The sequence below is a fragment of the Ictalurus punctatus genome, unplaced genomic scaffold (assembly GCF_001660625.3).
Source record: "Ictalurus punctatus breed USDA103 unplaced genomic scaffold, Coco_2.0 Super-Scaffold_100046, whole genome shotgun sequence".
NCBI classification, from domain to species: domain Eukaryota; kingdom Metazoa; phylum Chordata; class Actinopteri; order Siluriformes; family Ictaluridae; genus Ictalurus; species Ictalurus punctatus.
Window position 1 is genome coordinate 3025514 of NW_026521087.1, and position 24994 is coordinate 3050507.

General features: G+C 40.3%; 1 protein-coding gene and 1 long non-coding RNA gene across 5 annotated transcripts; both read right to left on the minus strand.

Moving 5' to 3' along the window:
* Nucleotides 1–809: 809 nt before the first annotated feature.
* LOC128630094 (uncharacterized) lies at nt 810–13613 on the minus strand. 3 transcript variants are annotated; one of them, XR_008394350.1, is made up of 7 exons: nt 13301–13613; nt 13028–13190; nt 12808–12935; nt 12540–12606; nt 9553–9648; nt 3489–4165; nt 810–3216 (listed from the first exon to the last, which is right to left on the minus strand). XR_008394350.1 is itself a non-coding variant. In XM_053678659.1 (6 exons), the coding sequence occupies exons 1-6, from the start codon at nt 13367–13369 to the stop codon at nt 4011–4013; spliced, it is 678 nt and encodes a 225-aa protein (XP_053534634.1). In that variant the 5' UTR covers nt 13370–13613; the 3' UTR covers nt 3224–4010. The 3 variants fall into 3 exon arrangements, 2 of the variants coding, with proteins under 2 accessions (XP_053534634.1, XP_053534633.1); XM_053678659.1 differs by lacking the exon at nt 810–3216 and having other exon boundaries at nt 3224–4165; XM_053678658.1 differs by lacking the exons at nt 810–3216; nt 3489–4165; nt 9553–9648 and having other exon boundaries at nt 11048–12606.
* Nucleotides 13614–13686: 73 nt separating this feature from the next.
* Nucleotides 13687–24489, minus strand: LOC128630105 (uncharacterized). 2 transcript variants are annotated; one of them, XR_008394363.1, is made up of 8 exons: nt 24327–24489; nt 24144–24236; nt 23172–23500; nt 22931–23044; nt 22627–22801; nt 21745–21873; nt 15696–15826; nt 13687–15405 (listed from the first exon to the last, which is right to left on the minus strand). It is a non-coding gene; the product is annotated as an uncharacterized LOC128630105 (long non-coding RNA). The 2 variants fall into 2 exon arrangements; XR_008394362.1 differs by having other exon boundaries at nt 24144–24489.
* Between the last annotated feature and the right edge of the window lie 505 nt (nt 24490–24994).

A 24994-nucleotide genomic window follows, 5' to 3' on the forward strand; every position in this document is an offset into this window, starting at 1 on the left:
TCCCTCATCTCTTTTTCAGTGACTTTATCACTAGCACGTTGCACTGCTGTCACGATTGGGGTGGCACGAGGGGCAGAGCTAGCAATGACACAATCCCTGGCGGTCTCATGTTTTGTACTGTCTCCATGCTTCTTTACGGTTTCTTTTTTAAAATGACTCGAACTGGAAATGAACTCTGTTTTACCAGCAATATCTTGTCCTGCTTTAGCACAAAATGTGCAGTACATTTTCCCTTTGTCATAACGTAACCAGGCGAAGTCTTGTAGCCAAGCTGATTTAAACTGTCTTGTCGGGATGAGAGCCGCAGGGATGGGAGAAGACTCAACTCGCTGTGCTTGGCTGTCATCATCTGTAAAAGATTGCACACCGATTGAAACGGGCTGGGATGACTCAAATGTCACTTGGGAACTTTCACTGGTCGAGTTGGTCTCAACATCGTGGGCATCTGATGTAGAGGAGGCAGGGTTTGGACAGGCAGGGAATGAGGAAAAAGTCTGATATTTTTCTTGTCAGCTGACTAACGTTAGTTAACTACGCAGTTAGCTAGCCTACATATAACGGATAAATTCACATTCTAACAAACTAAACCACATCAAACTAAATTAAACACCTTTTAATAAAAAGGCTCAGGCAGGGTTAGGTTAGGGGATGACTCAACCCAACACTCATTGGTGTGGGAGGTGGCACAGGCACAAAACCTTGTCCTTCATTCTGTATATATTCCACTATATGTATTTAACATTCTATGAGAAAATATCAGTTGTATAAAAAAATGGAAAATAAATTATATCATTTTTTTAATCTATATATTGTGTTAAAAATGAATTCTGCCACTTTAAAAAAAATAATTTTCATGAATCTCATGAAAATGAATCACATGAAAATGAATCAACGTAAATGAATCACATGTAAATGAACCATATGAAAATGAATAAATAAATTAAAGACTTTAAAAAAAAATCTGTCTAAATGTAAGACGTTCTAGGTGAGGTTAACTATTGGGGGTTGGAGGATCAGTTTAGAGAACATATTATTTGTTTCTTATGGTTAAGTTCAGGGTTAGGGTTGGCCCCTAAGTTTCAACATTAGAAAAAGGAGTTTTTATTGGTTAAAAATTAGGTGATTAGAGTTTATTGTTTGGGTAAGCCCCTAGATTTCAAGATAAAAAATGGTTTTAATGGTTGGAATAGAAGTTCTAATTGGGTTTAAGGGTACTGGATCTATGTTCCCCATCCCTATTGTCCAACTTGTACAGATGAAATTTAATCTGGCCCAAATTTAGGGCCGAACCAGGAAAAAGTTCCATTAATTTTGTCCATGTTCCCTCTCAGATCCTTCTTCCTATTGATTACTCCCCTCCCCCCTGAGAAGAAATGCCTTTCTCTCTATTAATATATACCCCCACACACATTTTATATATAATATTATATTATATTTATATTTTTGTGTCACGATATGGAGGTTGAGACGGATGCAAGTGCAGATTTTTTCAAGTTTTATAAAGAACTAAACAAAATACAAAAGACACTGACATTGGGGCAAATCACTGTGGCAAAGACTAAACATAAACCAAAGAGAAAAACACAACACCAGGGACAAAGGTAAAGAAGGACAAACGTGAGACAAAGAGTGCAGTGAAAACTGGCTAAATACACAAGTGCTTACCAGGAATGTGATCCAGGTGCAGGTGGTCATGTGACTGTGATGCAGTGGCTGCTGGGAACTGTAGTTCAGATTTCCTTCTCTGATTACATGACATAATGGTGAATGGTGTACTATGTAATATTACTCTGTGCGTGTGTGTGTGTTTATACAGAGGCTGAATGTGTTGGCCACTCTGTTTCAGGGTAACTTACCCAAAATACATCAGAGCATCATCACAGCTCTCATTACTGTGGATGTCCACGCCAGAGACATCGTCACGGAGCTCGTCAATGAAAGGGTACAGACGGCTACAACCTTCTCTTCAGAGCGAAGGGAATCATGGGTGTGGTCAGATCTGATTGGTCAGAAGCTGTTAATAAATCTTTTAAAAATAACTGCAGCTCTAACAGCAGTGCATATGCAAATCAGTTCCCAGGTTTATACAGTATGAACGCACTCATTATAAACTATCCACGCTATATCCTCAGGGAGAATGCCCAATTCGTATACAATGAGATTGTGTATATATCACATGTCTTTGTGTATGTGTTCACGTAGCTGGACTCGAGCAGTAACTTTGAGTGGCAGAAGCAGCTGTGCTAATACTGGGACGTGGATCTGGATAAGTGCGTGGCCAGAATGGCTCTGTATCAGTACGTCTACGGATATGAGTACCCGGGAGCCTGCCTGCGTCTGGTCATCATCCCACTCACAGTAAAGACGTGTTAACAATACGTTAAGAATTCATAATGCATAATGTAGTGTAGTGCATGTTATTATAATAATATTTATTTAAATACTATGCGTAATGCATTACGGAGGCTTTATAACATGCTTCGAATGCGTTTATCGCTCATTATAGGCGTGTGAAAGAGTGAAGTCTTAAAGATACGTTTGTGTGTGACCTTTCCATCAGGAACATGTTTAATGTAAAAAAAAAAAAAAATCTTCTTGGAAATGACATGCTTGTGCTTGTTTGTGATGGTTTTTAGGACCAGTGCTACCTGTCTCTGATGGGTAACACCTCGAATAACATGTGTGTAGAAGGTGTGAGCTTGATCCTTTCACCGTTAGCCAGACAGAGCGTCTTGTTGTTGTCCAACACGGGGGTAATTTTCTCAATCCACAGGCACGTCCACAGGTACATCACTCACCACCCACTTGTGCGTGTCGGCGATGTCACTGCCGAGGGACGGTTTGATGGCACTCCACTCCCGTGTGAGAGGGTCGTCTTCACCATACAGCTCGTCCAAGCTTACTGACTGTGGGTTGAGCACGTCGGTCTCGATGGGCTTGTAGAAGGGATTCACCTCGCAGCCCTCTGTCTCGTGGAGGGTGCGCAGTGCGTCAGCGAGGGCACGGTACGCTGTGGTCTTACCGCCTCTTGTAGGGCCCACCAGCAAGACGCCCTGGTGCACCAGCATGGTCTCGTACAGCTGGATCACCTTGGCGGTCATGCTGGAGACGGGCTGCAGGGAGTGGGCGCATAGAGCTGCCTCGATGTTCGATTAAAGCGCGCCGTAGTCATGCTCGGGGACGCCCACACCAGGAAAGAGGTCCGACAGAATACCGCTAAACGCACACAAGAAAGATTGGATTGACTCGATTGACACTAGATTCAAGATTTTCAGATTATGGATGTTCAGATGTTCCAGGATTCTTTACTTTTCATCTGGTATAACATTACAAGGTGCTAATGTTATATACTTTAAATGCTTTAAAAAAAGTTATATAATTACAGCTTTTTAGTTGCAAAGAATTTGCAAATGTCAGTTAATTGTATTTCCTAATTTGTCCTGGAATTTCCTCCTAGTGCCTGATTCCAGTGATCCTGTGATAATGACCTTTGATACTCCATATGTAAGCTTTGGCGTTCTTTACTATTTATCAATTTATTTTATTTTAAGTTCTGCATCATCCTTGAGTAACTTGGGCAGGTTGGAGTATCGTAGCGCTCTAATCAACACCACGTTCTCACTCAGGTGTGGGTTCTCTCGCATCAGAGACCTGGAACACACACACACACACGCTCGATTTATTCCAGCAAGACATCTGTTACATTTATAGATAGTTTTAATTAACAATTTAGAAAAAACAGCGTATGAATCTAATCTAACCTAATATGTTCACCCTGTTCGTAGACGGACATACCCGGCCATGACGATAACAGAGTTGACGACTCTCATGCTGAAGTCGTAGTGGTCCTGCCGGGAAAGCTGCTTGCTGCACAGCTTATACAGCTGAATCATCTTCTTCGCCAGAGTCTCACTGGACTTGAAGCCCTCAGCTCACAAGTCCACCTACAGCAAAAAAGACAACGTGAAACGGTTCTGTAACACGCCAGAATACATCCGTTATTGCGTTCATTACATAACGTAATGAATGACGGCACCCGAGCACACCTCTGCGATGATGGCGTGGTCGGGCACAATCATGGAGACGGATCTGAAGCGGCCTCCAGGTTGTCCCGGAGCTCGGTCCTGCCTGCGTAGCCTGGGTTCATCGTGATTAAGGCAGCTTCCTACAAATGGAAGCAGGGGAAATGATAACGATTCAAACCCTTGCTAATATTCTGAAATCGATTGCAACACTGAGTGAGTCTGTTCCAAGAATCGATTCAGCACAAATCTCGAATTAAAGGTTAGGGGAACAACCCACAGTATTAAGTACATAGGATCATTATCATGATTAACAGGGCGATTCCTAATACCTGGTGTCAATTCGTAGATACCAGGTAATGGGAATAGAGTCGATTCAAAGGAATCAAGCTTTGGAGTCGACTCTATAGTCGTTGTGAATATGGAGTCAACTCCAAAGCTTGATTGTGGGGGAAGCATGACTGAAGAACCTTGATTTCTCAGTTTGGGAACAATCCCAAAGAAATAGTCAGGAGACGCAGAGTGTTTGGCATCGTTGTGACAAACGCTGAATCTCACAGCTTTTTTTTTAGTTTTTAATTACTCAACAACTAAGACACAAACCCCTCGTTTATTCCTTCACTTTCATCTTTCACTACTTTTTTTATTTTACATTTTGTTCTGATTCTTTCCCCCTGAATGTCTGGCTAGAACTTTCTGGAACTGGGAGCTAATGCTAAATTTAATGTTCTGTTAGAACAGACAGCTTGATGTGTGGTTTCATTAAATTCATTCGATTTAAATATCTTGTCTTTCTAAGAAAAACTGCTGATTAAGCAATGCACTATACCATATTCATGAGAAAGTAGAATTTTGTATTTGTTATTTGGCGTTTGTGTAAATTCAATACGTCGTTTTCAGCTAGTGATTTAAAGAATTGGTTCATGAGTCATCTTTGTCAGATATGCTGGTGGCGCTTTCTGATTTTAGTCATTTAACCATTCAAAAGAGTTATTTGTGTGTGGAACAGTGTTGCATTGCACCCACGAATACCTGCAACCTGGAATGGAAAATAAGATTTATTTTGTTCCAACACTTTTTTGTTGTTGTTGTTGTTGTTGTTGCTCCAAAACTGAAAAGTGTTACAATGGAAGCAGAAGTAAGTGTAGCTTCTTAAATTGTGTAGTGTAACACAGTGTTTTTCAATCTTTTTTGAGCCATGGCACATTTTTTACATTGGAAAAATCTTGTGGCACACCACCAACCAAAAATGTTACAGAATGGCACTCTGTAGCCTAATACAGTATATATAATTACAATATAGTTTCTCAATTTATTTATACTCACTCAGTGTGAAACCTGGGCCTGTTTAGATGAACACAAAGCCGATATCCTGGCAGGAATTGAAGAAAGGCATACACAAAGCTCTTCTTCACCAGCTTTCAGTCTCTCTCTGTTTTTAGTTTTTATAGCAGTTAGGCTTGAAAAGCTCAGCTCACACACATATGTTGTGGAAAATGGGAGCAATGTCAAAACTTTGTTGGCCGGAATGGGGAACTCCTTGGGAGCAGTCAACCAAAAACTGTCCAAAGGAAGTTCAGCAAATCTTAGCTTTAAACCACGATCTTGTTTCAGTTCAGTTAGTTCCTCCTGCTCCTGTAAAGTCATGTCCTTTCCAACAGCAGTCAAGGCATTCAGTGGAGGCTGAAGAGAAATAAAATGACAACTTCTCCTCAAGTTTTCAGATGTTTACCTATTACCTCGCACAGTGCAGCAGGGTGATCTTGCCGTTCCTCTGTGAGTGGGAACATCTCAAGGTTGGCACTTTGCACATGTTGTTGCCAGAGGTGCACCTTTAAATGGAATCCATTTATTTTATCCATGCTTGTAAGCAGGTTCTCATTTCGGCCTTGCATCCGTGTGTTCGGTTCATTCAGATGATGAAATATATCTGCCAGGTATGCCAGCTTTGCACACCACTCATCACTTGCAAACAGATTTGAGTAATCAGACCTCTCGTTTGTCAGAAACACTTTAAGTTCCTCCAACTTATTAACAATTTAAACTCATACACACGGGCCAGCAACTTGTCATGCTACAACCATCGGATCTCCGTATGGAGCAATAAGGCTTTATGCTTCGCTCACATTTCCTCACACAAAGATGCAAATATACCTTTTCAAAGGTCGTGTCTTTACAAAGTTCCCTATGCGCACAACATCATCCACCACAGGAACTAGTTCTGCTGGTAAAGTCTTTGCAACGAAGGTGTCACGGTGCAGAAAACCGTGTGTAACAATAAGATCTGGGTTTCTTTCCTTCACTCTGCTAACGAAGCCTTAGGTGTGCCCGACCATGGCTGCAGCTCCATCAATGCAAACACTTGTGCAATTTTCCCACGTAAGTCCTCCCTGGTCAAGATATTCTGATGTGACCCAAAAAATTTCCTCTCCTGTTGTTTTTTTCTGGCAGTGCCTTACAAAATAGAACGTTTTCTCTAATGGCATCTCCATCCACAAAACGCACATTGGCCAAGAGCTGAGAATATCCGTAGACTCATCAAGTTGCAACACAAATTTCCTACTGATGCGTATCTTTTCCAAAACATGGCTTTCGATGTCTGTAGACATGTCATCAGTACGTCTGGCGATTGTGTTATCTGACAGCGGGAGTTTAGATATGTCTTTAACCACGTCAGGGCCGAGCATCTCGTTGACAGTGTCTTTGCAGGCAGGTAGTATTAACGTCTCTGCCACAGTGTGGGACTTTTTTCATTTAGCTACAAGTGCAGCAACTAGCTTTGAGGGCTTTCTAATTTACCTTTGTGGTTTTTCTCATTAATGTTGCCTGTTTCTGTGTTTTCACGCAGGCAAACAAGATAGTCCATCGGCTTGTTTTGAAGCGACGGGTGTTTCGCTTGGAGATAGCGTTTAAGCTTGCTTAGCACCATGGCGCTATTGGACTGCTTCTCGCCACACACCAAGCATAATGGAGTCGGGGTCATCTCATCGCTGGTGAAAGTAAATCCTAATGAAAGATAACTTTTGCTCGAGCTCACCATCTTTGCTTTCTTTTTACCACCACTCATACTAGGCCCTTCACCTGGGTCACAATCTTGTCCAGGGCCCAGTTCGGAGTTTGCATGTTTCCTTTTTAAAAACTTCTCCATCACTGCCACCACGACCTGTTGCATGCGTCACTAATTCTCTTGTCTCTAAGAAGGTAGGAGGCAATTACCTACTGCCACCTAGACGAATATTACATTACTCTGCCAGTCACTATATTACAGCACAGACACTCAACAATGGCTTATTATTTGCAGATAATAATGAATAAATTTTAATAAATAAGAATTTTAAGACTAAGTGAAATTGGACAATTTCTCAAGGCATGCCTGACGATCTCTCACGACACACTAGTGTGCCACGGCACAGTGGTTGAAAAACACTGTTCTACGGTATGTAGACTGTATTGCATGCGTGTTGAGCAGAGAGGAGATATTATAATATTATACAGTATCTGGAAATATAGTGTGTGACTGCTGCTGAAATAAGGAAGAGACTTAGGATTCTCCTTTTCAAATCTGAAACCAAATTGCTGAAGCAGCACAGTCTTTAGTTATTAAAACTAAGCATTGGTGGTTCACTGGTAGAATTCTCGCCTGCCACGCGGGAGGCAGGTTCAATTCCCGGCCAATGCAGAAGTGAGTTTTGAAAGTTAAGCCTTCACCAAAAGAACATTACAAGCCTTATCATTTCTGCCCAAACTAGTCGAACTCCATAGGGAGGGTAACCATGCTCGTGAGTTTCGTTGGTGGAGTCCAAACAATTTAGAGATTTTTTTTTTTTTTTAACTTTTCCAGCCTGATAAGCATCAACAACTCTTTTTCTGAGATCCTCACAAATTTCCTTTTTTCATACCATGATACACTTCCACAAACATGTGTTGTGAAGATCAGACTTTGATAGATCCCTGTTCTTCAAATAAGACAGGGTGCTCACTCACACCTGATTGTCATCCCGTTGATTGAAAACACCTGACTCTAATTTCCCCTTCAGACTAACTGCTCATGCAGACGCCAACAATGTCTGCACCATGCACGCTTCCTTTACAGAATGCGCTTAAGCAAGGTCTTTACAAGAAAAATAGGGTCCAAACCCACATGGGCTGTGCACAGCGGATTGGCAGTTCATCACCTTAACCTCTTGCTGACATAGCTCACGCGTATGAAATTACATCCCGGTGTGTGGAGCAATAAAGAGGTTTCGGTGCAGGTTCTTTGCCCCTGTCGTCTGGACTGCGGAATGCGTTCTGCGTTGACGGACCTCCAGAGACGCCAGAGCCTTACAGCAGCTGTGGCCAAAAAGCATTGAAATACAGTTCACGGTTGCGAAACACGTAGTCACAGTGCTAGCTTTTCACATTTCTCCACCCTCTCTAGTGCTAGCTCAGGAACCTGTACAAAGCTTCACATTTGTAGGCCTTGTAGGTGTGAGACAGACTGCAACAAAGCCAGATATTGCTGGAAAGAGGAGGCAAAGTAACAAGTTTGCGACGAGGATGGAATTCGAACCCACGCGTGCAGAGCACAACAGATTAGCAGTCCATCACCTTAACCTCTCAGCCACCTCGCCATCGCAATGCAATCCAATCCTTGGTCGGCTAGGTACCGACTACCTATGGACTGCCCATCTCAGCGTGTTAAATTGCTTTGGAAAATGTAATACAGCTCATGGTTGCGAAACACGTAGCCACAGTGCTAGCTTTTCACATTTCTCCATCTCTCTCAAGGATATTCAGCTGGCCTGCCGTATTCGCGGAGAACGCGCTTAAACGACAACTCCGTCTAATATACACAAAGGCTCTTTTAAGAGTCACTTCATCGTCTCAGAAAACAACTAATTTTATTTCTTGGGCTGTTGGAATATTTAGATAAGAGAAGGGGACATATATATATATATATATATATATATGCTTTATATTTCTATCAACATATAGAAATGTTTATTATTCGTTATTAATGAGTGAACTTTATTATGATAAATATACTGCTATGTATATTACATAATGTTTTTTGTTTTTTATAGATGATGATGAACAGTGCAGAAGAGCCGTGTATTGTCCTTAGGTGAAAACTAGACAATGCACAGTAATAACGCCGATGAGCTGTTTGTGTACAGTAGCCCAAATCTGCCTTCTGTTCCAGGCGGCGTTGTGTCTTGTGCTGGATGGAGCTTGACTGCCCTCGTGTGTCCAGTTTAAATATTAGAACGTGGTATGGAGAGAAAAGGAGATATATATATATATATATATATATATATATATATATATATATATATATATATATATATATATCTGTGTGTGTAAATGATGTAAAAGGCTTTCTATCAACATTATAAAAAGGTTAGTTATTAATTTTGTATTTTTAGTATAAATATAGTGCTATGAATATTACATAGTTTGTTTTTATAGAAGAGCCGTTAATTGTGATTATGTCCGAACAATACAATGCACAGTAATGAGCTGTGTCTGTAAAATAGCCCAAACCTACCTTCTGTTTCAGGTGGCGTTGTGTGTTGTGCTGGATGGAGCTTGACTGCCCTCGTGTGTCCAACCTTGGGAACGGCAATTTCCCAGCAGCGGTATTCTGTCATAAGAGTACATTTGTAGTTAGGCTTGAGTAGGGTAAGAAATATTACATGGTTTATATTACTGTGTCCCCTTTTTAACGCATTCATGATCATTATTGTATACATTACAAAGATAAAGGTAATGTTCTTCCCTATTTGTGGATATTCTCGAAGTGAAATAGATGAGGCCACCTAGGGAACACTAAGTTATCTAGGAGCAGTGATGAGAATGACATGTCTAATAACATTAGAAATACATTAATAATGTTATTATAATAGAAATCAAGGTGTGCACTTTAACATTATAAAATATACATACACAGCAAAATCAACAGAAACAAATCCACTCTATTGGAGTTTCATTTCAACACTTTTAAAGTGTCCGGAGGGGTCCACACTCCACAGTGTCATTTTAACACTTTAATAGAGTTCACATCAACTCTTTGTATAGTTGAAATTGAACACTACTAAAGTGTTAGTTTCTCAACAGCAGTGTGTAGTGTTAGAAATTAATTCTCATAGGAGTAATTCATTAAATCTCATAGTGTTAATTGCGTACTATTAAATGAGTTGCCTCTAACACTATAAAGTGTTAATATGCTACTGCACAATTAAAATAACATTTAAATGATTACAAATCTAAAAGGCAAATAAAGAAAAAAAACAGTTGGTTGCTTTATAATAGTTTTCTTTTTTTCAAGGGCGTTAACATTACTGACCCCTCAGGTCAAGTCTTTCTAAATATAACAATTGGGCACTATGTACTCTGTTTGTTTATTCTCATTAGAGCACTGCTGGTCAAATGGCCTAAAGTGTGTCAGTTCATTCACAGAGATGACAGAAAACTCATCCATTCGGTTATCTTCTATACAGTATGCATTGAAGTGGTCATCATAGTACATCGTTTTTACATTGCAGGAAATAATGAAAGCACTCTCTTCATATATTATTATATCACAGATCTTTTTGAACACAGGGAGATCATAGGTACATCCAGTGCATATGAACACACCAACCTGATACTCAGTACCATAATGTCTGACCCACTTTGTACTTGTAACACTCAAACAGGCTTCTAAATATAATGTCTGACTGAGTTCTTCCCCACCTTGCAAGTTACAGATGGTTTTTGATGTAGGACCAAATTCAAACCTTCTAAAACAATCATTTTCATAGTTAAATGCCAATTGACTTTGATGTTGCTTTACTAATGATTTAATGAGATTCTTGAAATTTTTGTCACATCTTTTGAAAATATGGTGCTTAGCTTCAAATCGCATTCACCACATATGGATAAGAGGGCCAATTTTTTTTTATGCATCTCAGATAGTGCATCATCAAGTGGTGCTTGGGAATCGACGTCTTGTCAGGAAACAATTCTTTGAATAGGGTATGGTGATCACAGATCAGATGTTTTAAGTAACATATCATTCCATCAGTTATGGTGTAGGAAAACACTATATTGACAATCTGTATCAAAAGTAGGAGAAAGTTCCAGTGATTGTTATTCCTTTCAATGACCACCAAATATCAGTGGAGTGTTGTGCAGAAGACACCATGACTGTATGGCATTCAAACCCAGGTGTTTGCCCTTATCATCCATTTTTAACCCACTTGGTTTGTTTTTACGGTCTGTGTAACCATAATTAAAGCTCTGCATCCTGTTTAACAAGGTACTCAAAAACCAGTTTAAGTTCATACTGTACCACACCCTCTAGCAGATCATGCATGATGTCAACAGCATAGTTATCAGTACAATGGAAATACTCTAATGAATTGAGCGCACATGACTTTTTGACACCATATATTGACCGCAGTTCAGGATTTTCATTTAGTGCCTTACAATGTTCAGTATGAACCTCTTTGGAACGAAAAATTAACCCAGAATGATCTTCAGAAAATATAGATTGAACTTCTTCCTTACTAATTAAACAAAGCCTACAGAAATTAGTTGCACTGTAAGATTCCCAGCAAGCCATTTAAAGCCAAATTATCTCCTGTTACTTGAATTACTGGGCCAAACAATGGTGGTTCAAAACAAGGAAGCTGTATGCCTTCGGTTTCTAAGATTTTCAGGTCATCAATAAGGGGCTTTAGTATCACATCAAAACCATATCTCTTAAGATCTTCCGTGTAGAATCAAGCTGCAAGATGTACATTAATCAGTACAGAGTTACACTTGGGTGGAAGATTTTTTAGAGTAAAATAGATTCAACCAAGTTTGTGGATCCCCCTCTTGGAACCTAGAGGGTTAGCAGTTTCAAAATCGTTGTGATAGAGTAGAATCTGAAAAGCGTGCTTTTGCTGTGAGAACAGTGCATGGTTTTGGAAACACGACCCATCATTAATGTCTTTGTAAACTCCAACTTTGTAAACTTGGGCGATCATTTGAACATTCTGCCTCATATTCTCCCTGAGTGGAAAGATCCTGATTAGTATCAATCTCCTGATCCATAGTGTGACTATGTACCTTGCTGAGGTGTTTTCAGAAGCCACTATATGTACAAAATGATAACAGGCGACCTGGCTCTCCACATTTTAAATGTAACTTTTTGCTAGGATATAAACATGTTGAAATTTTAAATGTTGACGAAGAGCCAAACAAGTTCTGAGGTATGCTTTACATTCAAAACATGTGAACATCTTCAAGGCAGTTAATCTCGCTGCAGCAATCGTGCTCGAAGTTCTTTAACACGCAGGCTCTCCATTGCTCTTCCGACATCGATGTTATAGATAGTGGTTTGGATAAATGTGTAGAAATCACAAAGAGCTTCATCATATGAGAAACTGAAGACATAGTGAGCTTTGAACAGTTCATCAAAAGCTGCCACTGATGTGTGCGCCTTACATGGGATCGCCTTTTGGTCGATAATAATGTAGAACTTTTGGATATCCTTCTTTCGCTCACCGATGCAGAGGAGAAATGGTTGTCTTGTGTCAGCACTCTCAATGAAGGTATTCACACTGGCTCCTTCCTGAAGGTCAGCAAAGGGACATAAAATAAATATGACAATAAAACTCTTTGCATGTTTTTTACATTATCACTAGCACCGTCACATCTTGTTTGCAGGTGGTGTAAGCAAAATAAGATGCAGGTCTCAGAATCCCAAAATAACCTACACCTCAAGAGCTCCTTAAAATTAAGATCTGATGTTTAAATATTAACTTTTGCATACCTTAAGACAGCTCACAAGATGGCTGATTGCTTGAGCTGAACTGATCTTGGATATTTTTTTCTGGCCTCTTGAGGTTAGAGGGAGCAGATGCAGCTGCAAAAGGATTGAGGACATATCGCTGTCCCATCCTAAAGACATCACAAAATAATTAAATGATCTCTATTTAATTATTTTTTTAAAGACTGGAACATTTTTAAAATACAAAACAGTTTATACTGACCATTGTAGTCCTCAGATTCAGGTTCAGTTCCTGACAGCAGCTCGCCCATATTCTTAAGAGTCTTGCAGTCTGCAATGATTTTTGGCTTGAAGAATATTGACCACATTGCCAGGAACTTCTGAGACACTTTGTCACCAAACATCATGGAGAAATCGTGGTAGATCTTTAAACAAGGTTTATACAGGTTTAAACACAACGGACATAAATGGATAAAAGGTCAAATACTAAAAATTAAGATCTGCTGTGTTATTTTAGCTCTTCCAAAACACTTACCCATCCTTCCGGTTTTACCATTAACCGAGAGATGGTTGAAAGTGTGGAGCATTTCAGATATCTGGGCATTACATTGGATAAACATCTCAGCTTCAATCAGCACATTCTAGGTATTTACAAATGTTGTCAGAGACTCACAGTTATCCATAAACTTAAATATCTGTCTGTTCAGCCTAGTCTGCTTCTTCTTCTGTACCGAAGTATTATTGAACCGGTTCTTATATATGGTGCCATTTGTTTTTTCCATATGCTAACAGTAACTAATAAGAACAACATTTTGAAAATAACTAATTTAGCAAAGAAAATTATTGGTATTCCCATCCCTAATTTATCGGACTGTGTCAATTCATTTACGCTCCAGAAGGCACATAAAATTTTGACCCAAACCACCCACTTTATCAATATTTCAATCTCCTTCCATCTGGCCGCAGGTATAGACTACCCGTGTGCAGAAAGGCTGGCTATGGTAGGAGTTTTGTTAATATGGCTATACGAGCATTAAACACATAGGTACACAGCCATTGTGATGTCAGATGCATTGTTGTATGATGATCCTGATGTTTTTCTCCTCGTCCCCTTTTCCTCTCTATGGCTGTGATTGTTTATGTTGGTCTATACGTATGACGTTATGTTTTTGTACGCACCCACTGTGGAAACAAATTTCCTCTTTTTGAGGACCAATAAAATTATCTGTCTATCTATCTATCTACAGGACAACTCTGTGAATGTCCTTGAGTGGCCCAGCCAGAGCCCAGACTTGAACCCGATTGAACATCTCTGAGCAAGTTTCTTTTAGTAAAGTTGTGTGTAAATGTTTGCCCAAGTCAAACCAAACTAAACGTTTCTGCCGGATTTATAAAAGTTTCGGAAACGCCGATGTTCTTCGTACTTGTGTACGCGTGTTGTTCACCTCTAAAGTGCAAACCGTGTTCCTGACACAGCTCATTTCCATGTAGCAATGCCCACAAAAGTCCATAAAAGGAAACGGAAGTTATTTTTGACTCACTGTTACGACCCCAGTCTAGGGTCGAGGTGTAACATAAAAAAAGTATAAACAAAAACAAATCAGACTCAGAAATAATGAGGTTGACACCTCATTATCTCATTACCTCACGTCTTTCAAATCTTACAAATTTAATGATCACAAGAAAAATAATGCAAAACAAACAATCACTCGGAAAGCACCACTCTTCAGGGCTGGCAAGGCCAATGTAATAAACAAAACAATCGATATCTTCCCTGTATCAGTTTAACTAACCTAACAAAAAAGGTATGTCAAAAGAAAATAGAGTCTAACCTGACTCCCTCACTGAGGCAAAAACAGCGAACAAAAGGTAGAGCCCAAAAATAAACGCCACACAACCCCTACAGCTTTCATGACAGTAAGAAGAGAAATATTTACAATGAAAGATGTATTTACAATTCAGGCGTACACTCAGCCACAACACAAGACAAACCAGGGGAATGGGACAACACAATATACTTCCACTCACTTCTTTCACTCGTACACACACAACAAGCAAGCGATTTCACTCAAACACCAGGAAAAACATTCGCTACTCAGTCGTACACACGCAGACACAGACACCCCACACATCCGCATTCCTCCCAACATATTGTTCGTCCTCCTTTTTAAAAGAGGGACAATCTTCTCCTCTCCAATCCCCGTGCAGCACGTCAGCACAACGAATTAGGTCAGAGCGACCTGTGAGAAAAAAACAGGGGGAGGGAGAGAGAACACAAACCCACACAATACGTCTGCTGACTTAACATCACTTCCATACCTTTGGAAAATATTTAGCAGCGTAACAAACAAGGTCAAATCATTAGAGACTAATTATCCAATAAGATCACTGACTGGGTTTCACTAAATTTTCTTGATGTCCCTGCAAATGTGCTTCAGGGGTTTCCTCCCCCAGTCCAAAGACATCCGTTGTAGGTGGATTGGCATCTCCAAAATTGTCCAGTGTGTGTGTGCACGAGTGATTGTGCCCTGTGATGGGTTGGCACCATGTCCAGGGTGTCCCCTGCCTTGTGCCCCGAGTTCCCTGGGATAGACTCCAGGCTCCCCACAACCCTGTGTAGGATGGATGGATGGAAGTGTGCTGTGGTATAAGAAGAATAAAACACTGTTATTGGAACTGTGCTGTTATTGGAAAACTTCAGCGGCTAGTTTGTAGCTGTATCTTGCCAGTTACTGATGATTACTTTTCTATAACAGCACACGCCAAAATGTATTATTTCTTCCTCACTTTCATTTATTTTTCAGATTTTTTTTGTTCATTGATTGTCAAACAACCAAACTTCAAACCGCATGCTTTGCTTTAATGAGCATTTTTCTGAGTTTGTGTGCAAATGATAACATAAGCCTTTCCTTCAGCTTTTCTGTGCTTACCACTTGCTAAAAAGCAGATGGAAGCAAACGCTTTTTCACAGCACAGTATGAGTATGCAGCCTTTTACTGGGGGTGGACAAGACAGTTACCATGGTGATGAGTGATGAAGCCTCAGAGGTCAGGATGGTCATCTACTTACAGAGAGACAGAGAAAGGGCCGTTTATGCTGGAGACAGAGGAGAGCATAGCGAAAAAAGTGAAACAAAGAGAAGCAAAAAATATTTGTACAAAGAAGAGAATTTCAGACGTGCAGTGTTAAAGCAGTCAGACAAGGCAAGGGTAATAAATTATAGCATTCATATAATCATCTCTGAATCCAATTCATTAATTCTGACTTAATCCTATTATCCTAATGATTTACAGTGATGTTTGAGAAGCTAAAAATCATCTAATCTCTACTATTCCAAGCACACCATTTGCCCTTTAACCCTATATTATTTAAACTAGTCATGAAGTGAGATAGGAGAGAATGCACTTTTAGCTCAAGTTGGACATTATCCCCAGATAACTACTAGACCCGATTCGTGGTTTTATACACGTGTATACATTACTTTGCAAAAAAAATTAAAAGTATTTTTTCTGAAACCAGAGCCAGGCTCCCCTGATCAATTAATTGTTGATGATCACCTTAAAGTAATTCCCAGTGAAGATTTCTCATCTTTTTACATTTAAAAAAAAGAAAAGAAAAATAGAAATTGCAGTGATTTGTACATTTGTGCTCTGCATTTCTTTCAGAGCCGTGGGACTGAATTGTCGTGTATATAGGCAGTTTTTTTTGTGCTCTGAAATTGACCGGACTTTTGAGAAGATAGCTGCTCATGGTTTAATTCACTTTTAAAAAGGGACTGACAATATGAAGTGAGCGTACGTGTATCAAAAGGTGGTTGTGTTGAAGAAACCTTGTTGACCAATCTTTGCTAACTTGCTCTGTCTGTGTGTGTGTTTACTGGTAGCAGATTTTCAGAGCCGAGCTTATAGTAACGAAGACGCTCAAGTGTACTTGTTTGGAAGATGTAGAAACTCAAGTCTTACATGTTAGCACAAACATGTCTTTTTCCTTTATTAGGGAATTTGTGCTTTTGGACATTTTTGAAAGATATCGTGCTTGTGAAATGTGCTTTGGTTGTTATTCATGTTCAACTGGTTGTATCTCCTGTCAACTCTCTCCAGCCTGGGCATCACTGGAACGGTTCTGCGCTGGGTGGAATCCTATCTCTCTTACAGATCCTTCAAGGTATCATGGAGGAGAGGTATTTCTGAAACTCAGCAACTCACAACTGGCGTTCCACAGGGGTCAGTTCTGGGTCCACTCCTCTTTTCTATCTACACCACATCTCTAGGGCAGGTGATTGAGTCTCATGGCTTCTCATATCATTGCTATGCTGATGACACCCAGCTCCATTTGTCCTTCCAGCCTGACGATCCATCCGTCTCTGCACGCATCTCTGCTTGCCTTTCAGACATCTCGGTCTGGATGAAGGAAAACCATCTTAAACTTAACCTGGCAAAATCTGAGCTTCTCGTCATCCCAGCCTGTCCCTCAATCAACCACAACCTCACTGTACAGCTCGGCTCACTCACACTCATGCCAACCAGGACGGCCAGGAACCTCAGGGTGATTCTTGATAATGGCTTGACATTTGCAGACCATATCTCAGCAAATGCAAGGTCCTGTAGGTTCATCCTTTACAACATCAAGAAAATCCGACCCTACATCACCAAACAGGCTACACAGATTCTAGTCCAGGCTCTTGTTATCTCTAAACTGGACTACTGCAACTCACTGCTTTCAGGCCTCCCAGCCAGCTCCATCAACCCCTTCAGATGATTCAGAATGCTGCAGCGTGCCTCGTATTCAACCAGTCCAAGAGAACCCATGTGACACCCCTCTTCATCTCCCTCCACTGGCTTGCTGTAGCTGCCCGCATCAAGTTCAAGGCCTTGATGCTCACCTACAAGACCTTGTCAGGAACAGCACCCTCCTACCTCAACTCTCTCCTGAAGGCCTACGTTCCCTCTCACAATCTGCGATCGATTAGCGACCGACGTTTAGCAGTTCCAACTCAGCGTGGCGCAAGGTCCCTTTCCAAAACCTTCACACTAACTGTTCCTCAGTGGTGGAATGCACTTCCAATCTCAATCCGGACCGCGGAATCTCTCACCATCTTCAAAAAATAGCTTAAGACCCACCTCTTCAATGAACATCTAACCAACTCATAATATATATAAAAAAAAAAAAATAAAAAAAAATGCACTTACACCTCTACTCTGCACTTTGCTTCTTCTGGAATTCAATTAATAGATCTCGTATGGTAGCACTTATTGTATTGTTCTCTGCTTGATATCACTTTGCTTGTATCTTTCTCATTTGTAAGTCGCTTTGGATAAAAGCGTCTGCTAAGTGAATAAATGTAAATGTAATGTATCGGTGTATCTTTATATACACTTGTAGCAGTGCAGCTACAGTACAATAGATTTCGTTAGCAGTCATATCAATGGTCATATGAAGTGTTTGGGCTTAGATTTGTGTCTTTTTGAATCATTTACGCTCTATGGCACCTTTTTACGGTTTTGCTGTATGGGCTGTGTTCCAATTGATCCGTGTTTGATCATTTCCTCCCTTCGCTCAAACGTTGTATTTGAGAAGGCCTTCTTAGTAGAACGGTTGTTTTCCTCAGCTTTGGATTTAGCTGAGGGCCGAGAGGTTTTTGGAGTTTGAAGAGGAGGCAATAAAAGATTTGGAACACAGCCCTGTTTTCCTTTCCGAGGTTCCCCGGCTTTTTTCCGTCACCCGTCACCTCCTAGCCTAGCTCAATTCTGCTGCAGCTTTTTAGCCACAAGCTGCTGGTGCTTGACTTCTGAGGCCTTATCCTGTTAAGCGGCCGCACTATGGCAAAAAGGAGAGTTCAGTATGCCGACTGTATGAGCTTCAGTTGAATGTGTATGTGGACGAACTCTTGGTAGGACAGTCCAGTATATTACAGACGAACACAGACGAAAACATCCACAAGGCTTCTACTAAATATTGTTGAATGTCCGCTCGTATGCAACTCTCCAACAGTGTCACGTCCTATCGAGAGTTTCAGTCGATGTTTATAATCTAACACAATGGGATTTTTTTTTACTCTGGTGTAATTTTCTTGACCATTTTAACGCAGCATCTCTGGTGTTACTTTCGTCAAAAATGTAGAACACCAGAGATGAGGCAATGACGACGTGATCTCGTTCCTTCGTGTGTTTTTGCCTCAGATTCTGGCGACTGTTCAGACTCGGTTTGCAGCGAAATTTCAAATCCAAAAATGCCTTGAACAACGTACATTTTCAACAATCCGTTTAAATCAACTGGTCCATTTCCGCTGCACGGTGGATTTGAAGGATGCACTGTGATCAGTGTGGCGACGTCTGGGAATCGAGTTTCTGAAAAGGCCACGAGTTGGAGGTTACATTTAGTTTCTAAGGACATCTGGGCTCTTGGTGTCTTTTGGATAGGAACTGCAAAACTTTTTCTATAAGGGTGAAAACAGATGCATGCTTAGATTCTTTATCTGTAGACAGTTTATCTTGCTTACTACATTGACATATGAAGTTTGGACCGGTTCTGTAGAAAGGGATTAACATGAAGGGGGAAAAAAACAATATAAAAATAAAAGACTGAAAGTGAATTTGTCCTGGATTGTTTTATTTATTTTTTTCCATTGGGATGTCAAAAGCTTCTTCAACTTGGCCACAAATCTAACAGTCAGGTACATGGTCAAGTATTGCCCCAAAATACCTCTATGGTAGATAGATGTGCTCACTGATCACTTGTACATGTGCTCAGTCATACAATTATCCAATCAGCCAATCATATGGCAACACCACAATGTACAACATCAAGCAGGATCAGATGAAGAGCTTCAGTCAATATTCACATCAAACACCAGAATGTAATCCAGTGATTTTATCCGTGGCATGGTTGTAGATTCTAAATGGTCTGGTTTGAGTATTACAGGAACTGCGGCTCTCCTAGGATTTACACACACACACACACATACTTGTGTGAAAAACATCCGGTAAGTGGCAGTTCTCGGGGTGGAAACACCTTGTTGACGAAAGGAGAATGGCCAGACTGGGTCAAGTTAATAGGACGGCCATGGTAACATCAAATAAGCTCTCTTTACATACATGGTGAGCAGAAAAGCATCTCAGGATGCACAACATGCCAAGCCTTGAGAACAGTAGAAAACCTCATTGGATTCCACCCGTGTCACCCAATAACAGGAATGTGAGGCTACACAGACTGGAAAAAGAGCCGGTTATTCGAGCCTTCAATAGTCCCGTTTCGGTGAACCCCATACGTCATGCTGATGTTACATGCTTTCAAATAAAGAAATGAAAAGTTTTTCAGTGTTCATTAAATCAGATATTCCATCGATCTTACACAGGGTCACCCTGGAGTCTATCTCAGGGGACTCGGGGCACAAGGCGGGGGCCACCGTGGACAAGGTGTAAGCCCATCATACACCTGTTCACACACTACGGACAATTTACAACGCATGTCTTTGGACTAGGGGAGGAAACCAGAGTGCAACCTGGGGGTGTGAAGCAAAGAAGCTAACTACAAAGCCACTGTGCCAACCCTGATATCCAAAAACTGCATTTTTATTACAGCCTCTCTTTAAACTTGATTTTGCCCATTTTCTAAAATGTAAAAGCGTAAATACAGAAACATTTATAGGATTATAAAGGATTATTGACTGGTTTAACTACAGTTAATATTTTTGGAGTCTTCTTTGAGGGTTACACATTTGGCTCCCTTAAACAGTACGAATCTCCCCATGCTCTTCAGCAAAAAACTAAACATATAAACCAAAATAAAAACACCTTTATCCAGCACAACATGTGAAGAAACCAGTAACTTCTGGGTCATAGTCAATCGGAAAAAAAAAAAAAAAAAAAAGTTCAAATGAAACCTGGACATTTGACCCGTTTTCTGATCGCTTATTTTTAACTTGAGTGTGAGATTGAAAGAACGGAAAACGACTTTTTTTTCCTCTCTGTTTCGTTTTGGATCTGTAAATGAATAATAAAATAACAAGCCATTTTTCCATTTTTGGATAAGTGGATAATTGAATATGAAAAGAACGAATGATATGATACACGGATTCTATTAATTCAATGGTGTCGAAATTTCATTTCCAAATTCAATGGATTTTCACATTCAGATCTTTGTCTCTGTTTTGCTTCCCTATCAGTAACGACACTTTTCATTACCAGTTTGATTTATTCAAACAATACCAGTGAAAAGTCCACGAGGCAGGAAAGGCCGTACAACTCAACATTTTAACACCTTCATACAGAAACATGACAAATTGACCGTTTATTCAGTGCTTCCATATATTAGCAAGGTGAAAGGCAGGTCTGTGAGAAATTAATAATACTGACATAACTATCACGCTTCAGTGTGATGACAGAGCGGACATAAAATGGAAAGTAACTAATAAAATACAAAAATAGATGGATGATTCACTTTGGGGGGAAAAACAAACAAAAACCTTCAAGTAGCTAAAAACTGTATTGAAATGTTAAAAGATGAAAGGGAGTTGGCACAGAGGAGCAAATGAGGCCACAGGGAAAGATGAACATGACGTGTAAGGACAAATATATTAATACTTCTCTTTTTTACATATTTACAGGTCAAATACTAGATCGTAAATATTATGAATTCATGCTGCAGACATGCTGACTATCATTCCAAGATCCATTTTTAAGTATTAAGGATTTATAAAATGTGACACTAGGTTACTTCTCTATAGTTAAAAAAAATTGCAAACAGGAATGTGTGTGTGTGTGTGTGTGTGCGTGTGTGTGTGTGTGTGTGTGTGTGTGTGTGTGTGTGCCCGCTTCATACTCATCCAATCCATACTTGTGCCTGAGAGTGTATTCATTGAGTAAAGACTCTGTCTCTGTGTGTGTGTGTGTGTGTGTGTGTGTGTGTGTGTGTGTGTGTGTGTGTGTGTGTGTGTGTGTGTGTGTGTGTGTGTTTAGACGGCAGTGTGAAGTGGTGTACCACTATGTGAGGAGGGAGAAGTATGCTCTGAGGATGAGGAGATGGAGCAGGATGACGTGGCCTCTCTCTGGAGCTCCTCCACGTTCTTCACGCAAAAACAATAACTCTCAAATTCTGATGGAGCGGCATCTACATAATCAACAAAGCACACAAACATCAGTTTCGTTTTGGGACACCGATTTTCTAAATCATTACATTCGCTTTCTATTTATTTATGCATCATTATTAAAAGATCAGTCATCAAGCCGGTGTAACCTTAATCTTTATCGCTAGCTGCTCCTGAAGTGTTTTGGAAATCGTTTCAGCCACGTCATGTTCACTCACCGTCCACTTTATTAGGAACACCTGTACGTTCATGTAGTTTTCTAACCAGCCAATCATGAAATATACAGGAATATAGGGGAATCACAAGAAAACTCCATTTCAACACACTTAAAAAAAAAATCTCACAATGTTGGATTTGAGTTTTAATGCAGTGAGCACAACCAAGGAGTGCATTTTAAAAAGAAAACTACAATGTTGTTGAAGACTGAAACCTGTACCTACAAACTAGAACTGAAAATGGAACCACTGAAGAGTCAACAGTGTCAGAGATCCTCGTGTGTCCAGTTCCACTGTGTACGGCACTTTTTATGCTTACCGACCCATTACTCCAGCTTTTGTGTTTTTTTAGCTTTGTGCTGATAGAAATGGTTTTGTTTTTTTAAAGCAAACTTGGTGTTAAAACCCAGAAACATCTAGTAATGAAAAGTGACATTCATCATGAGTCTGAAGTGACACTGTTCAGTTATACAAGTAACTGGGTATTTTGGTATATATTGGAAGCACTATTTTTGAGCATTTCCCCAGAATTTCATAGAGTGTGGTTTGCAGTATAAGCACCTGTGGTCTCATGCGTGGGTTCCAGCGCACATAATAACCCACCCAGAGCTCCAGATGTGCGAGACTGGCCAGTGGATACAGCACCTGGTTTTTACAGTCCACATAGAACGGGTTAGTGAAGTCCTCCGGCTGACTGTTAACGTAGGACCACAGTGACCGTTTTACCCTGTACTTCCTAAAAACAAAAGAGAGAGAGAGAGACAGAGAGAGAAGTCATAAGACACTTAGACAAATTAATTTCCATTCAGAAAAATCAGACAGGCTGGAAAGCCTCCGCCCATTAGTGGAGAAATGTGGAGCGTACCTTTTCCATTCTCTCCTGCTCACTGCTGTAGAGGAATGTACCAAACAGGCAGCTGTAGGGGCGATCCAGGATGGGGATGAGAAAAAGCTCTTTGAACTCAGAAGCAGAAGGAAACTGAAAGAAAGAACACAAACACTGGGTTTAACAGTGTATAGTAAGATGCTTAAATGTGGATCTGCATAATAACGCCTGAACAGATAATCAGTCTTTGTTCAGTACGGAAATTATATTTAATTCTTACAATTAGAGTCCTCTTCAAAAGTATTGGAACATCAAGGCCAATTCACTTGCTTTTGCTGTATACTGAAGACATTTGGGTTTGAGATAAAAGACGAATATGAGACGATAGATCAGAATTTCAGCTTTCATTTCCTCATATTTACATCTAGACGTGTTACACAGCTTAAAATATGGCAGCTTTTTTGAAGCCATCCTATTCATTAACTGTTCAAAAATACTGGAACGAGTGACTGATGTTTTTTTCTTGCTGGCCAGGTGTACCTCGTTAAATGGACTTTAAAGAATGAATAGCTCTGAATGTCTTCTCTTGGTTTGAGCCCTGGGTTTCACCTGTGGAGACAGCATTTGTTGTTAAAAAGAATAAACTGACATGAAGACCAGAGAGCTGTCTATGGGAGAAAAGCAAGCCATTTTGAAGCTGCGAAAAGAGGAAAAACTGGTCTGAAATATTGCACAAACATGGGGCATAGCCAAAGAACAATTTGGAATGTCCTGGAAAAGAGAGTTAGTTCTCATTATGATCTCTTACTTTATAACATTAAAATAAAACAATAGTTCCCTCACAAGCCTCTCTTTCCCCACCCTAACTCTTGAAATGAATAAGACTTGCAATGTTACTGAGAAACTGGAAAGTGCAATGTCCTCTCTGCCGTGACACTGGAGACTACTTCCATAAAACTTCCATAAATAGATAACTTATAAATCTTAACTAGATCACAATGATCATACGTCTTTTTCTTTAAGTGACATGTTTATAATATGTTTACGATTAAGCTTAGAATATGTATTGCGTACGCCATACTAGACCCTGTGAAAGAGCTGTTACTATAGGAACGAGCACATCACTATAAAGCTGTAATTTCCCTTGCAGCTGGAATCAGAATCTTGCTGTTACAGAAATGTCTCCAACGCCTTCTGACCAATCAGACTGGAGAATTCAACAGTGTTGTGATGTAAAGCATCAGTAGCTGACCTGTCTCATCATCTGCCACACACAGTCGATGAACTGCACAAAGAGAGGGGATCGTTCCGAGTTGGCGTGATTCTCATCTCCAAGGCCGACACGCTGAGAAACACACAGAGAGAGAAAGATGGGGTTAAATATACATGCGTTCACGCGCCCACACACAACCACGCCCTCACTGCTCATACGCACCGAGGCCAGCTTGTGTCCGAAGCTGATCCACTCCTTCTCGATCAGTACCTGGAACTTGTGTCCGAAGCTGAATCTAACTGATATCTGATATTAAATTATTGTGAATTATCTATATTTTACACTTTATTACCCCATATCTATCTAATTATATATATATATATATATATATATATATATATATATATATATATATATATATATATATATATTAATATATATATGGTAAATCATGCACATCGGAGCAACTTCATCCCGACCTTTGTCTGCATTCAGGGGTGCTAAGGAGCTCCTCGACCATGCCCATGCCCAATGTAAGTTACATTTTCACTGGTGCTGGCGCGTCTACCGAGTTTTGGGAGTTTTCAGCCATGTTTAGGTCCTTAAAAACGACAAGAATGCATGAAATAAACAATAAACACCAGAAAATCAATAGGGCCCTGCACATCCGGTGCATGCGCCCTCCGGTGGTCACCGGAAGCGCTGCACCTTCGGTGCTCTGCCCCAATAATAAACAGCAGATCCAATAGGGCTTTGCAGCAGCGGTGCTCGGGCCCTAAAAAGCAGAATAAAGCACCAACAGAAGACACAGAAGCACAAAAGCGCAAAGGCAAGTAAGGATAATTACAGAAACGGTTACATTACAGAGATCCCCACAATGTGATCCATGA

Bases quoted from the DNA above. Each gene is read 5' to 3' on its own strand.
- LOC128630094 (XM_053678658.1), bottom strand. From the start codon at position 13,369: ATGCCCAGATATCTGAAATGCTCCACACTTTCAACCATCTCTCGGTTA. The intron at 13,191-13,300 runs GTAAGTGTTTTG...CCTTGTTTAAAG, and splicing joins TGGTAAAACCGGAAGGATGG to ATCTACCACGATTTCTCCAT. The intron at 12,936-13,027 runs GTCAGTATAAAC...TGATGTCTTTAG, and splicing joins TGAATCTGAGGACTACAATG to GATGGGACAGCGATATGTCC.